We start from the raw sequence: 16,773 nt of genomic DNA on the forward strand, positions 1-16,773 counted from the left end.
CCGCAGCCCAGGACAGCTTTGAATGCGGCCCAACACAAATGTATAAACTTTCTTAAAACATGAGATTTTTTCTGTGATTTCCTTTTTTTTTTTTTTTTTTTCAGCTCATCAGTTATTGTTAGTGTTAGTATATTTCATGTAAGGCCCAAGACAGTTCTTCTTCCAGTGTGGCCCAGGGAAGCCAAAAGATTGGACACCCTTGCATTACATCATATTTCCTTCCTTGCTGGTAACATTGTTTCCAGAAAGCTCTTTCCTGCTTCTCCAATCTGGACAGGTGATTCTTTAAGCAAGTTGTTCAGGTCTCAATCTGAGACTTCCTTTTGCAACTTTTGTGAGTTAGTTGTTTTCTGTATTTTACGTCAGTTTCTTTCTTGTTTTACTTTCTTGTTTTACTCTCTTGATTAGCTGAAGTACGGCTCACCTTGTTGGCCAGGCTGGTCTTGAACTCCTGACCTCAGGTGATCTGCCCACCTCAGCCTCCCAAAGTGCTGGGATTACAGGTGTGACCCACCATGGCCGGCCTCTTTTTTTTTTTTTTTTTTTTTGTTGTTGTTGTTGAGACGGAGTCTCGCTCTGTCGCCCAGGCTGGAGTGCAGTGGCGCGATCTCAGCTCACTGCAAGCTCTGCTTCCCGGGTTCACGCCGTTCTCCTGCCTCAGCCTCCCAAGTAGCTGGGACTACAGGCGCCCGCCACCACACCTAGCTAATTTTTTGTATTTTTTAGTAGAGACGGGGTTTCACCATGTTAGCCAGGATGGTCTCGATCTCCTGACCTCATGATCCACCCGCCTCGGCCTCCCAAAGTGCTGGGATTACAGGCGTGAGCCACTGCGCCCGGCCGCCCAGCCTCTTTCTTATAGTCTGGTAGATTGTCTGCATTTTGTCTTCTAGACCTTCTAGTGAAGGTGTTAATTTGACAGTCATATTTTAAATTCTCCTCTCTCTGGTTCTCTGATTATTTCATTCTCATAGCATTTTGCTCTTTTTTTTTTTTTTTTTATTGAGGCCAAATTGTGTTGAATCTCTCTGGCACACTAATTGGAATTATTTTTAAAATTATCTCCTGACCCTCAAATTATTTTATTTCCTCTGGGATCTGGTTGTTTATCTTGGTCATCCTTATTCAGGCTGCTGGTTTCTTTCAATGGCTGGTGATTCACATGAGCTCACTCATATTTTACAGTGCAGCACAGTGTGGTATGTCCAGTGACATTCATTGAGACTTGGTACCCGTGCCCCTTTCAGAGTGAATTAAAGACATGCCTTCAGGCAGGAAGTTGAGAGAGGCCATATTTTGGAGTGTTCAGCCTACAGCTCTTATTGTGGTCTGGTCTGCTCGACCCCAGCATAGTTTCTTTCTGTGTGTGGAGAAGTGGGGGGGCTCGCAGCTCTAAGGCCAAGCCTGTCATTTCATAGCTCCCTGACGCATTGCATATCAGCTCTTGCTCTTCCTGTTCACGCGGAGCTTTGCAGAGTGCCATTAGCCCCACAGCCATCCTGAAGTCGTGTTTCCCACCCATTGTAACTGAGGACCTCTCCTGCCACCCCATGGCTGCATTTGGAGTTACCAAATTTGCTTGTGGGCCAGGAGACCCTGGAGTTTTGCCATCAGGTCCTGTTGCCTCCCTACCCCCTCTGCTTTCTGGACTTCAGAGGACTAGCGAGAGGAAGGGAAGGAGCTGAGGGTTTGTACAAGAAGCCTGTCAGATCCAGGGTCTTGCTAAAGTCAGCGTCTGCCTCTCCTCTGTCTCTAATAGCAGCTCTGTGCTTTCCTAGAGACAGGTAATTAGTGGTTAGAGGCTTGCTATGGAGTGGTTGAAGTTTCCAGTAGGATCCTGACCACACCCTTCAGCCGTGTTTATCCTTGACGTGGAGGTCTCTTCGGGCTTCACTTGAGCACTTCCAGTATTTCTGTAATGTAGGACAGAGAACACCCTGCCTTGCTTGGCCTGGGACCAGAGGATGACTTAAGATCCACAGCAGCCAGCCTTCCCTCCACCCTCTGGCCTGGTCTCCGTTACCATGCAGCCAGGGCTGAGGAGAATGTCGCCTAGCCAGGGGACATCCCACAGAGGAGGAAAGAGAAGGCAGATCCAGGAGAGCCTCCCACCAACCTCTCGTTCTTTCAGGCTTTCTCTGGCATGCCTCGCGAAGTCCGGTTATCTGCCCCATTCCTGGCTGGCTCTGCCTGGCTCTTGTGGAGAGGACATGGCGGGTGGGCTTCAACTCAGATCATGCATTGCTGTTGTTTCTTCTCAGTGCTCCTGGGCCTGCACATCTGGGTTAAATAAGTTAAGCTGGCTCCTCCGAGCAAAGGGGAAGCAAAAGCCACAGACCGAGCCATAGAGATGAGCTCATCGTGTAGAAGCCATCAGCAACGGCTGGAAAGCAGTCTTGTTTGAACATGTGTATGGGAAGGAGAGCAGACTGTCTGTGGTTTGTGTTTTCATGTTTCATGTGCAGCAGCATTTTCCTGGGGATTTGGCTAAGCTAGCTTTGGCAGGGAGCAGAGAGGCAGCTGCTCTTAACTTTCCTCTAGATAGCCCTGCCTCCCACCTCTGAGAGCAGTTGGGCTTTTGTGTCTAGATGGGGGACAAAGGGTGGCTTTATTTATTAGAGAAGGGCTTGCAGCAGATCCTCAGGGTCTTGATGGACAAGTCAGAGCTGTGTTAGTCCGGGGCACATCAGCCTGCTCATCTGAGCTGCAGAGAGAAGGAACATATGCCTAGAGGGGTGCTTTTCAGCTGGAGGCATCACTGTCATCATTCTCGCCGCTAGAACATCCTGTAAATGAAGAGCTGCTGCCCTGAACTCCACCAGGCCCCTCTTCTGGGACTTCCCCCGTCATGCCTCCCACCCCATAATCTAACACTGCTATACTTGGTAGGGGAGGTGGGAGGGGGCAGGATGGTACCACAAATGTAGGCCAAAACAGCTATTGTTTCCAGTTGTGAGCCAGTCTGGAAGCAAGGTCCTTTTCCGTCCCTTTGTGCTCCCCCCAGAACCTGCTTTCCCACAGCATTTGGCCACAGTATCCCCTGGTAAGGCTGTCCTCACACGGCTCTCCAGAGCTCAGGGGAGTGGACTCTCCTTCCCTGAGCTCCCCAGGAAGCATCGTGGAGAGCACAAGCAGAGCATGAGCAGCGTCATCTCTGCATGCTCTGACCACACCCCTCTGTCTGTACCTCACTTGCTCTGGCACCTCATTTTGCCCTCTGGTTTCGCTGACAGCTGTTTACGTGCCTCTAGGAAGAACTGGAACTAGTCATGTTTCTCCTATCTGATAAGGCTGCTTTTGGAAAACATGGCCCCAGCACAGGTATCTTAGGAACGGCCCAAAAGAGGTTGGGCCTTTGGCATACGGGAGTATTGCATAGAGGAACCAGACTGCCTGGGTTCAGATCTCAGCTCTGCCACTATTAATAGCTGTGTGTCCTTGGGCAAATTACTTAACATCTCTGGGGCTCAGTTTTAAGGGGTAGCTTCCTTTTAACATATTTGTTACACAAGTGATATGTAAATATATATAACTCCATCATCCAGGATTGATCTCTCTTAACATCTCAGAGGATGTCCTTTCAGATTTTTTTTTTTTGAGATGGAATCTTGCTCTGTCACCCAGGCTGGAGTGTAGTGAGGCAGTCTTGACTCACTACAACCTCTGCTTCCCAGGTTCAAACGACTCTCCTACCTTAGCCTCCCGAGTAGCTGGGACTACAGGCACCCCCATGATACCCAGCTAATTTTTGTATTTTTAGTAGAGACAGGGTTTTACCATGTTGGCCAGGCTGGTCTCTAACTGCTGACCTCTAGTGATCCACCCACCTTGGCCTCCCAAAGTGCTGGGATTACAGGTGTGAGCCACGGTGCCCAGTCTGTCCTTTCAGACTTTTCTGTGTGTGCATATGGTATGCAGTTGCACGTGTACACACTCTCTTAAAAATAAAATGGGATTATAATGTATTCTTTTTTTTTTTTTTTTTTTTGAGATGGTGTCTTGCTCTGTCGCCTAGGCAGAAGTGTAGTGGTGCGATCTTGGCTCACTGCAAGCTCCACCTCCTGGGTTCACACCATTCTCCTGCCCCAGCCTCCCAAGTAGCTGGGACTCCAGGCATCCGCCACCCGGATAATTTTTTGTATTTTTAGTAGAGACGGGGTTTCACTGTGTTAGCCAGGATGGTCTCGATCTCCTGACCTCGTGATCTGCCCACCTCAGCCTCCCAAAGTGCTGGGATTACAGGCGTGAGCCACCGCGCCCGGCCATTCTTTTTTTTTTTTTTTTTGAGACGGAGTCTCCCTCTGTCACTCAGGTGGCATGATCTCCACTCACTGCAACCTCCACCTCCTGGGTTCAAGCAATTCTGCCTCAGCCCCCGGAGTAGCTGGGATTACAGGTGCGTTCAGCCACGCCTGGCTAATTTTTGTATTTTTAGTAAAGATGAGGTTTCACCATCCTGGCCAGGCTGGTCTCAAACTCCGGACCTCAAGTGATCCACCCACCTCGGCCTCTCAAAGTGCTGGGATTACAGGCGTGAGCTACGGTGCCTGGCCGTAATATATTCTGTTCTACAGACTGTACTGTGAGGTCTAATCAGTGTCGGGTGTTATCTTAGGCACTGCACACACAGTGTACGAAACAGAGTCCCTGCTCTCATGGACCTAATGTTCCACTGGAAATGATCTTAAAGAACAAGCAAGTATGTCACGTGGCAACAAATAGCAAAGATTGAAAGTAAAGCATTGTAAGGGAGACAGGAGACAGGGACATGGGCTTCTAGTGCAAAGGGGACAGTTTGAATGCCCACCTACTTCCTTTATAGCCTGCTCTGACAGTGATATTAAAGGAATATTCTTTAAAAAAAATTAACCCATCTAGACTACAAGGGCCGGGTGCAGTGGCTCATGCCCCTAATCCCAACACATTGGGAGGCCAAGGTGGGTGGATTGCTTGAGCCCAAGAGTTTGAGACCATCCTGGGCAACGTGGCAAAACCCCATATCTACAAAAAATACAAAAATTAGCCAGGTGTAGTGGTGTGCGCCTGTAGTCCCAGCTACCTGGGAGGTTGAGGCGGGAAGATCACTTCAGTCCAGGACATAGAGCCTGCACTCCAGCCTGGGAGACAGAGCCAGACCCTGTCTCCAAAAAAGAAAAAGGAGAGGAGACAACAAAATTTCCAAACCTAGGATACATAGGGAGGAGCGGTAACTGGATCTGAGAGAGGACACCTTGGCCAGCAGTCCCTCAAGTCTCCTTTCCCCTTTCATATGGAACTTGCTCCTTCCTTGCCCCAGCAGGAGAGTAAAGCAGAAATGTCTGGAGAGGGTGACATACCAGGTGGCCAGGGAAGGTGGCTCACTCCTGTAATCCCAGCACTTTGGGAGGCTGAGGTGGGCAGATCCCTTGAGTCCAGGAATTGGAGATTAGCCTGGGCAACATGGGAAAACCCTGTCTCTACAAAAAATACAAAAATTAGCCAGGCATGGTGGTGCATGCCTGTCATCCCAGCTACTCAGTAGGCTCAGGCAGGGGGATCACTTGAGTCCATTTGGCAGAGGTTGCAGTGAGCCAAGATCACGCCACTGCACTCCATCCTGGGTGATAGTGGGACCTTGTCTCAAAAAAAAAAAAAAAAATCACACAAAGGGTGACACACCAGGTCTGGAAGAGATTCAAGGTACAGCTGAGAGTGGGGTCAGGGCACTGAGGTGTGGAGAGATGAGTGGATGTTTACACCTTGAGCATTTTCAGTGTTGCTGTGATCCCCCGGCCCCCATCCAGTTGCTGCCCTTTCTCATCCCCAGAATACTGTCAGCCAGGCTTATAGCTCCACATGTGCAATTGGAAGTCATCTGTGGAGAATCTGCCCAGCCCAAGAGAAAACCTAAACTCTTGAGGTTCCCTAATGCAAAAGAACAGCCTGACCACCTTAACATGAAGCTCCAGGTGACCACAGCGACACCCACAGAGCTGCCCTTCAGGAGTGAGTGGACAGGCAAGGGTGAGCAGACTCTAAATAAAGCCTCAGCTGAAAAAGAGAAGACAAGAAAAAGAAGGGAAGGAAAAGAAACTTGGAGAAGACAGAAACTGTGTGGGGAGAAGACATTTCAAGAACTATAATTAATCTCAGAGAAATTATGCTGCTATATTGAATGTATAAGAATATTATCAATAAGGAATTTTATTAAAGCTTTTGGAAATTAAAAATACAGCAGAAATGGAAAATTAAAAAAATAGAAGAGTAGAAGATGAAGTTGTGAAGAAAACTTCCTTAAAAGTCGAACACAAAGACAAAAGAGATGGAGGATGGAAAAAAGAAAGTCAGATGCTGAATCCAAGAAGTTAAATATCCAAATAGGTGTTACAGAAAGAAAAGGCAGAGAAAATGAAGAAGAAAGGTCTTTAAAGAAATAATACAAGACAGTTTCCCAGGTCTGAAGAACATGATTTTTGAGATTGAAAGGGCTCAGCAATTACCTAGCACAATGGATGAAAATAAAACCACTTTGAGATCCATCCACACCATCAGGGCATTGGAGACAGAAGAAAACAGGTCACAAAGAACTGGGCATCATAATGATCTCAGACTCCACAACAGCAGCATTCAGATCTTCTTCTTTTTATTTTTTTGAGACAGAGTCTCAATTTGTCGCCCAGGCTGGAGTGCAGTGGTGCCATCTTGGCTCACTGCAACCTCCGTCTCCTGGGTTCAAGCAATTCTCCTGCCTCATTCTCTCTAGTAGCTGGGATTACAGGCGCACACCACCACGCCAGGCTTATTTTTGTATTTTTATTAGAGACGAGGTTTCGCCATGTTGGCCAAGTTGGTCTTGAACTCCTGACCTCAGGTGATCTGCCTGCCTGAACCTCCGAAAGGGCTGGGATTACAGGTGTTAGCCACTATGCCCAGCCAGCATTCAGATTTTCTTTCTATCCTAAAATTCCATTTTTTTTTTTTTTTTGAGACAAAGTCTCGCTGTGTTGCCAGGCTGGAGTGCAGTGGCACAATCTCGGCTCACTGCAACCTCCCCCTCCGAGGTTCAAGTGATTCTCCTGCCTCAGCTTCCTGAGTAGCTGGGACTATAGGCGCGTGCCACCACACCCAGCTAATTTTTTGTATTTTTAGTAGAGACGGGGTTTCACCATGTTGGCCAGTCTATCCTAAAATTCTTTAGCAAGAAGAAAAAAATTTTTTTTGAGACAGTGTCTCACTTTGTTGCCAGGTTGGAGTCCAGTGGTACAGTCATAGCTCATGGCAGCCTCAAACTCCCGAGTTCAAGTGATTCTCCCACTTCAGCTTCCCGAGTGGTGGCGATCAGAGGCAGGTACCACCACACGTGGCTAATTTATTATTTTTTGTAGAGATGGGGTATGGGGTCTTGCCATGTAGCACAGGCTGGTCTCGAACTCCTGGGCTCAATAGATTTCCCCCCGTTTCAGCCTCCCAAAGTGTTGGGATTACAGGCATGAGCCACCACACCCAGCCACCAAATTCCTAAGTGTGACAGTAGAATAAATATATTTTCAGATGTTTCAAGTCTCAAAATATATCTTGCTTGCACCATATCTCTGGACACAACTTGAGTTTGTGATTCACAGTTTACAAATTTGATGATTCTGTACTGTTACCAATAGTTACAAGAGACCTTTTTAATCCTCTTATCTGGGAAACAATTTTCAAAATACAATTATTGTTTTACCTTGAGTGGTAGAAAGTTCAGCTTTAGAAACATTGTGTTTATTTCCATTGTCATATTATATATGCAAGCTGATGCATGTATTTTTCAAAGCAGGTATACTTAAATGGTTAAAAAAATACACATGATGCAAAAAGTTCTTTGAACAAGTAATGCATTCAAATAATTCTAAATGTATTAAAGTTGCATTTCTTTCTTTTCTTTTTTTTTTGAGACAGGGTCTTGCTCAGTCACCCAGGCTGGAGCGCAGTGGCACGATCACAGCTCACTGCAGCCTTGACCTTCCAGGCTCAAGCGATTCTCCCACCACCTCAGCCGCCAGAGTAGCTGGGACTACAGGCACGTGCTATCACACCCAGCTAATTTTTGTATTTTTTGTAGAGATAGGGTTTTGCCATGTTGCCCAGGCTGGTCTCGAACTCCTGGGTTCAGGTGATCCAAAGTGCTACGATTATAGGCATGAGCCACCAAACCTGACCCTAAAGTTGTTTTTTTGTTTTTTGTTTGTTTGTTTTTTGAGATGGTGTCTTGCTGTGTTGCCCAGACTAGAGTGCAGTGGCGCCATCTCGGCTCACCGCAGCCTCTACCTCCCAGGTTCAAGCAACTCTTCTGACTCAGCCTCCCGAGTATCTGGGATTACAGAAGTGAGCCACCATGCCCGGCTAATTTTTTTTTGTTTTTGTAGAGATGGGGTTTCACCATATTGGCCAGGCTGGTCTTGAACTTCTGACCTCAGGTGATCCGTCCGCCTTGGCCTCCCGAAGTACTGGGATTACAGGTGTGAGCCACTGCACCCAGCCCTAAAGTTGTATTTCTACAGTTATTGTAGTCACATAACATTGCAGTAGCAAAATTTTTTTTTAGTATAATTTTTAAATTTTATTTTTAACTGACAAATAATTGTGCATAATGATTTCTGTTTTATGCTCTGGTGGAACTTTGAATACTTATCTGCTGATCTACTTGGTAAATTATTTCAGAGAATTGAAAATATTTTCCCAGTTTTCCTAATGAAAATTCCAAGAATTGAATTTATAATAATAATAATGCCACACTAAAGTTTGAGAATTACTTCTGGGGGTGGCAACCGGAAGTTCTGGGAAGACACATTGTTCATGTGCCTGTTGAGTTTTTTTTTTAAGACAGGGTCTCACTCTGTCCCCCAGGCTGGAGTGCAGTGGCGAGATCTCCACTCATCACAACCTCCGTTTCCCAGCTCAGGGGATCCTCCCACTTCAGCCTTCTGAGTAGCTGGGCTACAGGCATGCACCACCATGCCTAGCTAATTTTTCTGCTTTTTTTTTTTTTTTTTTTTTTTTTTGGTAAAGACGGGATCTCACTATATTGCTCAGGCTAGTCACAAACTCATGGTCTCAAGTAATCTCCCTGCCTTGGCCTCCCAAATTGCTGGGACTATAGGCATGAGCCACTGTGCCTGGCTTGCCTGATGAGTTTAACACATAAGAGGAGATTTATGTAAACAGGGAAGTGGATTTGGGGATGAATTAGTGACATGTTTATAGAAAATTAAACAAGTGGCCAGAATTTGGGTGGAGATGCCTTCTCTGGCTGGGCACGGTGGCTCACACCTATATCCCAGAATTTTGGGAGGCTGAAGCGGGTGGATCACCTGAGGTCAGGAGTTTGAGACCAGCCTGACTAACATGGTGAAACCCTATCTCTACTAAAAATACAAAAATTAGCGGGTCATGGTGGTGGGCACCTGTAATCCCAGCTACTCACTCGGGTTGCTGAGGCACGAGAATCGCTTGAACCCGGGAGGTAGAGGTTCCAGTGAGCCAAGATCGTGCCATTGCACTCCAGCCTGGGAGACACAGTGAGACTCAAGTTTCAAATAAAAAAAAAAAGAAAAGAAAAAAAATTAAACAAGTAAAAATGTAATGACTTATTCCATACACCAAAAATTATGCTGAAGAGAAGAAAATAATCACAGTAAATCTGGCAGTGAACAGCATTTACATCATCATCATAGCATCAATGTTGAATACTGCTTTATCAAAAATTGTGGTAAAGTTGTACTGTGAGGTTGAGGGTTAGGAAGTATCTGTGTATATGTGTGTGTTTGTGCATGTGTGTGCATTTGGTGAAGGGATGGTAAAAATAGGTAAATCCTCATCTTCCTTAATGAGAAGTCAGTAAGTAATAGTAGAAGTTAAAAGTCAAGTAGGAACAAGATATAAAAATATAAGTTAGAATTCTGGAAGTATATAACCAAAGAAGTGGCCAGAAGTGTTGAAAGTGGTGCCTTTGAAGGAGCTGGAAATTGGGAGCAGGGAGGAGAAGAAAAGTGTTTTTGAAAACAAGCTTCATTTGACTCTTTGACATATATGCAAGTACAATTTGAATTAAAAAGACAAACACAATGTTAAAAAGCATGACAGGGGAACTCTGTAAGGAGTGTCGGAGGTGCTCTTAATATATTGTGAACATTTTCCAGGGATGGATTTTTGAGGGTTTATGGTTATCACAGGCTGTGTTTGGAGAATGCCAGCAGGAAGGCCAGGCGCGGTGGCTCACACCTGTAATCCCAGCACTTTGGGAGGCCGAGGTGGGCGGATTACGAGATCACGAAATCGAGGCCATCCTGGCCAACTTGGTGAAACCCCGTCTCTACTAAAAATACAAGTATTAGCCGGGCGTGGTGGCATGGGCCTGTAATCCTAGCTACTGGGGACGCTGAGGCAGGAGAATCGCTTAAACCCAGGAGGTGGAGGTCTTAGTGAGCCAAGATCGCACCACTGCACTCCAGCCTGGTGACAGAGCAAGACTCCATCTCAAAAAATACATAAATAGATAAATAATGAGAATCCCAGCAGGAGGGTGGGACTGGGGAGTTGGTCAGTTCTCTGGCTACCAGGAAGAGCGCTGGGCAGGGGCGTTGCACGGTATCACTCATCCTGAGCAGGCGGTGCCCTCAGTCCACTTGCCAGACAGCCTGTGGCAGGGAGAGCCTGGCAAGGCCACCGGGCCTCATCTGCTGACCTGCCGTGGGCAGATGGGGCTGCCGGTGTGGGGCCCGGCCCTGAGCACCACACGGGGCTGTGGGCCCTTGGGGGCCGCTCCAGGCCCTGGGCCTCAGTTTCCTCATATGTAAAATGCAATCATAATAATACCCGTTCATGTTGGTCATGAGGAGTAAATGAGTTCATTTGCATGTCAGGCTTAGAATAGTGTTATAGGGCTGAGGTTCCGAAAAGTATTGACACCTTAAAAAAAATTTTCCTACTAAAAAAAATTCCATTCCTGCAGAAAAGTTGTAAGAATAGTACAAAGAACTCCCTTATAAAAGGACTTCATGGCTGGGCGCGGTGGCTCATGCCTGTAATCCCAGCACTTTGGGAGGCCGAGGCAGGTGGATCACAAGGTCAGGAGATCAAGACCATCCTGGCTAACACGGTGAAACCCTGTCTCTACTAAAAATACAAAAAATTAGCCAGGCATGGTGGCGGGCGCCCGTAGTCCCAGCTACTCAGGAGGCTGAGGCAGGAGAATGGTGTGAGCCTGGGAGGCGGAGCTTGCAGTGAGCCGAGATTGCGCCACTGCACTCCAGCCTGGGCGACAGAGCGAGACTCTGTCTCAAAAAATAAATAAATAAATAAAAGGACTTCACCTGTTAACATTTGCCACATTAGCTTTTTCTGTCTCCACATATACATAGAATAATGATAACGATGGATATAAAAAAGGGTAAAATTATCAATTTCAGGAGATTTCCCATTCGTATGAGACTTCTGTGACATGCAGTCCATAGTTAAGTTGTGCCAGTTGCTTCAGTGCAGGGCGCCCCTCCCCGGATCCCAACCCCGGATCTAATCCAATCCCTTTAGTCCCGTCTCTTTAGTCTCCCTTCATCTGGAGCAATTCCTCAGCCTTCTTTGTCTATCCTAACTTTGACATTTTTGTAGTGTTACAAAGCCACTAGTTTTGTTGAATGCCCCTGGATTTCGGTTTGCTGATATTTCCTCATGACTGGACTCAGGTTATGCATTTTTGGCCAGAATTCCACATGATCAGGAGGCACATGATGTCGGCGTGCCCAGCAGGGGTGACGGTGACACCCATGGCCTGGCCGAGGTGGTAGCCTTTTGCTGCTGTAAAGCGACTCGTGTTCCCTTTGTAATTAATAAGTAATCTATGGGAGATATTTTTGAGACTGTGCCTGTGTATCCTGTTTCCCAACTTGTTTTCACCTGATGGTTTGATTGTTTATTGAGCATTGACTCCTGACCAGACTCCTCCCGAAGTTCAGCTGCAGGTCAACATCTTGACAGGCATTGAGGTAAACACCAGTGTTCATTGTTTTTTTGGCCGCCAATGTAAACCTTAGCATTAGGAAATATATTGATTTGTATCAAAGAGGTTTTATTCCATTTGGGACAAAAATGCTCTTCCTGGGTTTAAGTCGAAAAGGCCAGATTCATTGAGTCATTTGTTCACTAAGTATTTACTGAGTGCTTACTGTATGCCAGGCACTATTCCAGGTGCTGGGGACAATTTTTTTTTTCTTCTGGAAGCTGCATAGTAGTTGGGGAGTCAGACAGTCAATCCACATGCTGCTGTGAGGGAGTGAGAAGTGAAGAGGAAGCAGGCTGGTGGAGGAGACAGAGGACCCCGAGGTTAGGGCTGCTGTTTTACCAGAGCTGACCGAGCCTGAGGAACTGGCCTCAGAGCAGAGGCCTGGACGAAGCAAGGAGCAGCGTGGCTCGTTGGGTAGGAGGGTCAGCTCGGCCGTGGGAGTGGCCAGTGCACTGCCCAGAGAGGAGCCCATGGCTGACGTGAGTTAGTGGGTCAGTGGGGAGCCGGCGAGGCTGGAGCAGAGGCCCCAAGTGGGAGAGAGGCAGTGCATGAAGGTGGAAAGAGGGCCAGAGCGAGGTGACCAACAGCCTCGTAGTCCACGGCAGGAAGCACGGGAGCTGTGGAGCAGGGGACAGTTTGAGGGTGGCAGCCCCCACCTCAGTGTGGCCCTGACTGAGGCTTTTGGTGGAGATCTGAGAGAAGCCAGGCCCCTTAGGAGTGAATGCTCTAGAGGGACGTGGGGAGCTCTGAGAGTACTGCAGTCAGGTTCCCATCCCTGCAGGCGCACCTCAGGAAAGGCAGGAGGATGGCAGGAAGTGAGCAGTTGGAAAATAAGCGCCTGTGGATGCTCTTGCTGCTGAGGGGAGGCGGGAGGGGCTGGCTGGGTGAGACGCCAGTTTCCCTGCACCCTGGGTGGCTGGGGCAGGTCTCGCACAGGCCTCGGCAGACCAGGGCATGCTCACAGGCCGGGTGGCTTTCTGATCTGGAGCAGCCAGGAGCCCCAGGCTGGGAGCCCGGCTGGGTGACCCTGCCCGCAGAACCTGGCTGCTCTCCAGTGCCTGCTCTGCCTCTGTGCCCTGCCCATCTCACCCCCACTCTCAGGGAGCTCCACTGCCCAACCCAAGCAACTGAGGCAACAGTGGAGAGAATCCAAGCTAGCCTGGGGGGAGTGCTTTTCTCCATGTGAGGCACTTCCTGAATCTTTCCTTCTACTGACTGGTTTAATTCTCCCAACAGCCCTGGAAGGTATGTGCTGTTATTGTTACCCCAGATTGTAGAAGTCAGGAGATGAAGCCACAGAGAGGGTTAGTCACTTGCATGAGGTTACGCAGCTAATAAGTGCAGAGCCAGGACTTGCACCCAGGCTGACTGGCTTCAAAATCTCTGTTCTCATCCACCAAGCTCCACTGCAGATGTATGGATTTCCCTCAGGTCCACTGCAAGGGCCAAGGTGGTGCCGTTCAATCTACTTCAAGCAGTCTCCCGCCTCTTGAGATCTTGGTGTGCCTGACCTCTGACCTCTGGCCTATGATCCATGACGCTGAGCTGTTAGAGAACAGAGTGAGAAGCAAGAAACAGTTTTTTGCTGCTCCTCAGAGAGTTGTGAGGAGGCCTTCATGCCCCCTTTTCAGGGTCAAATCCAGGGATTCCCAGGATTGGGTGACATTTATTTAGCAACTCCAGTGATCCAGGTGACATTTTTATTTAATGTAAACAACTCTGTGAGGCAGATTTGATGACCACCCTTTAATAGGTGAGGAGGCCAAGGCTCTAAGACGTTAAGCCCCATGCCCAGGGGTACACAGCCAGTATGGAGAGTCATGTGGCCAGCCCGGGGCCAGCATCTATGTCTTCCCACTGTGCTGCTGTGCCTCCCAGAGCTGATAGACTGGGATGTTTGACGGGACAGAAGCCATGTGCCTGGTATGTCATCTCTGTACATCCCCACTGGGACTTGGAAGTAGAAATTGGAAGTAGCCTGTGGTGTTGCAGGAGTGCTGGCTTTAGGGTAAGAAGGCCTCAGTTCCAGGTTCGCCTCTGCCACATTTCACAGTGTGATACTGGATGACTCTTTTGAGTCCCAGCCCACCCTCTTCACTGACGTATGAAAGCGGGGTTAAAACCACCTATGACCTCAGACCAAATATGAAAGTATAGGTTGATAGTTCTTAGCCGGGTTTTGCGGTGTGTGACTGAGTATGAGGACTTCGTGGTGGTGAAATGTGCCCGCTGGGTTTTCAGCTCTCTCGGGTTTCCCTGGGAGAGCCTATCTGAACCCAGATTAAGAAAGTCAGAGGGGAACCATGGGTCTTTTGAGAAAGATCCAAGCTGATTTGGAAATACCCGTAAAATCTATGTTAAAACACTATGTATACATGTTAGAGTAATGATAACAATTGTACCAGATGTTATTAAAAATAAGGGAAAGGACTTAACCAAAACCAGGTGGTTTTGGACCAGGAAGCTAGCCTAGAGTCTGTTTAGGAAAACTGCAAGACATCCTTCTAGTTTCAAACTGTGCTTCTCACCTGGGGACAGTTTTTCCTTTCAGGAGACACATTTGGCAATGTCTGGAGACATTTTGGATTGTCACAACTTGGGGAGGGTGCTACTAACATCCCAATAGAGGCCAGGGATGCAGCTGAACATCCCTCAATGCACAGGACAGCCCCTGCAACAGAGAATTGTCCAGGCCAAAATGTCAGTGGTGCTGAGATTGAGAAACCCTGGATTAAACATCACAGCACTTACGTGGTATTTACTGTGTGCCAGACATTGTTCTAAGAACTTCACAGGTAATTGACTTGTTTAATCCTCCCAGCCTTATGACACAGGAGCTTTTACTATCCTCATTTGGCAGATGAGGAAGTAAGGGCACCAAGAGGTTAAACAGCTAAACCGTGCTCCTGGGTGGGGCCAAGGTCCCATTCAGAATAAGGAGCAGGCAGAGCCAGGAATTGAACTCAGTCTGGCTCCAGAGTCTGTGCCTGGAACCACTGCGCTGTGCTGCACTGCCCGTCATTAAGGAGACTACTGGGCTTTAAACCATATATATACATATATATGTGTGTGTGTGTGTGTGTGTGTGTGTGTGTGTGTGTGTGTTTTGAGATGGAGTTTCGCTCTTGTTGCCCAGGCAGGAGTGCAGTGGCACAATCTGGGCTCACCGTAACCTCTGCCTCCCAGGTTCAAGTGGTTCTCCTGCCTCAGCCTCCTGAGTAGCTGGGATTACAGGCATGTGCCACCATGCCCGGTTAATTTTGTATTTTTAGTAGAGAGGGGGTTTCTCCACGTTGGTCAGGCTGGTCTCGAACTCCCGACCTCAGAGGATCCGCCTGCCTCGGCCTCCCAAGGTGCTAGGATTACAGGGTGAGCCACTGCGCCCGGCCTTTAAACCACATTTTCAGCTTTGGGTCCAGAAAGCCACATACCTAGAAATTTGATATGTGAGAAGAGTTAGAGACTTCTCATTCCTGTGCCTGGAAGATGGAGCAGGAAGGGCTGGGGTTTACCTGATGAGGGGCCCAGTGACCCACAGGTAAGAACCTTGTGTTTTCCAGATTCTGAGTGTGGCTCAGCTCGTGAATGCAGTGGCACAAGGCACTCTGTGGGAGTGGATCTTGGGTGCATGATCCTCTTGGATTTTGGCTTCCCTCAGGGAATCAAAGCCGGGGTGGGAGTTCTCTCCTCACCATGGTGCCTGTGGCATAGAGAGTGGGCACTGCTTCCCTGTCACGGGCTGTGCTGTGTCGTTGCAGATGTAAAGACGACCGTGGTTTACCCTGCCACAGAGAAACACCTGCAGAAGTACCTGCGCCAGGACCTCCGCCTGATCCGAGAGACAGGAGATGACTACAGGAACATTACTTTACCCCACCTGGAGTCCCAGAGCCTCAGCATCCAGGTGACTGGCTGCATGTCTCAGACGCAGAGCACTGCTCCCGTGGCTGGTGCCTCCTCTTACGAGTGTCTATTGGGGTCATATTAGGGGCCAGGCGCTGTGCTGGGCGAGGGGATGGGGGTACAGTAGAGAGCATGCCGGACAGATCCCCGCCTCGTGCAGCTTACATCCCATGCACAGTCACACAGTATGTGACTATACACAGATATCTCAGGATCTATATGCTCTGTGAGATAATGAGGGCTGCAGAGAGAAATAGACAGGATAAGTGGGACCAAAAGGCCTGGGGTGGGCAGTTGCCATTTTATATAGCATGGTGAGAGAAGGCTTTGGGGGTGGGGGAACTGATGCTGGTCTTGGTCCCACCCGATGTACTTGGGCATGCCGTGGAGGCTCTCTGGGGACCTCAAAGCAATCCAGTCCTTTGGAAGAATGTGTGTCTGCTCTGCAGTAGCCCCGATTGAGCCTCAGGATGACTGTGCCATTGCTTCGGGTCCATGAATGGGTAAAAGGCTGATGTTGAGTTAGTCCCACCCTGTCCAGACTCTTATTCCTGGTTTCAACTGCGGCAAACTGGCCTGCAGGATCTCAGTCTCAGTAAAAAACTCTTCCCTCACCCACTCCCCCTTGCATTCGTCCAAAAGAAGGCAGGACCCCATTGGCCCCGGGCATTTGGTGCAGGGACTCCATTCACAAGCTGGCAGTCGTCTGGCCAGGCCAGATGCAAGGCCATTTAGCTCCAAGATCCTGACTCCTCCCTGGGCCTAGGCCCAGCGCCAACTGGAGCCTCTGCCTGGAACTGGCCCCATGTGAGTACTCAGAGTTAAATATGATGGATGCTTATTGATGAGTCAGT

The 16,773-nt window shown here is 48.4% G+C and overlaps 1 protein-coding gene across 1 annotated transcript in view; it reads left to right on the forward strand.

Moving 5' to 3' along the window:
* Window positions 1-16,773, forward strand: part of DCPS (decapping enzyme, scavenger) — a 42,400-nt gene that overhangs the window by 12,192 nt on the left and 13,435 nt on the right. The window contains exon 3 of the mRNA XM_054441565.2: window positions 15,775-15,920. Within this exon, the coding sequence (XP_054297540.2) occupies window positions 15,775-15,920 (146 nt within the window). The remainder of the gene's footprint in view (window positions 1-15,774; window positions 15,921-16,773) is intronic.

The sequence above is a fragment of the Pongo pygmaeus genome, chromosome 9 (assembly GCF_028885625.2).
Source record: "Pongo pygmaeus isolate AG05252 chromosome 9, NHGRI_mPonPyg2-v2.0_pri, whole genome shotgun sequence".
Taxonomy (NCBI): domain Eukaryota; kingdom Metazoa; phylum Chordata; class Mammalia; order Primates; family Hominidae; genus Pongo; species Pongo pygmaeus.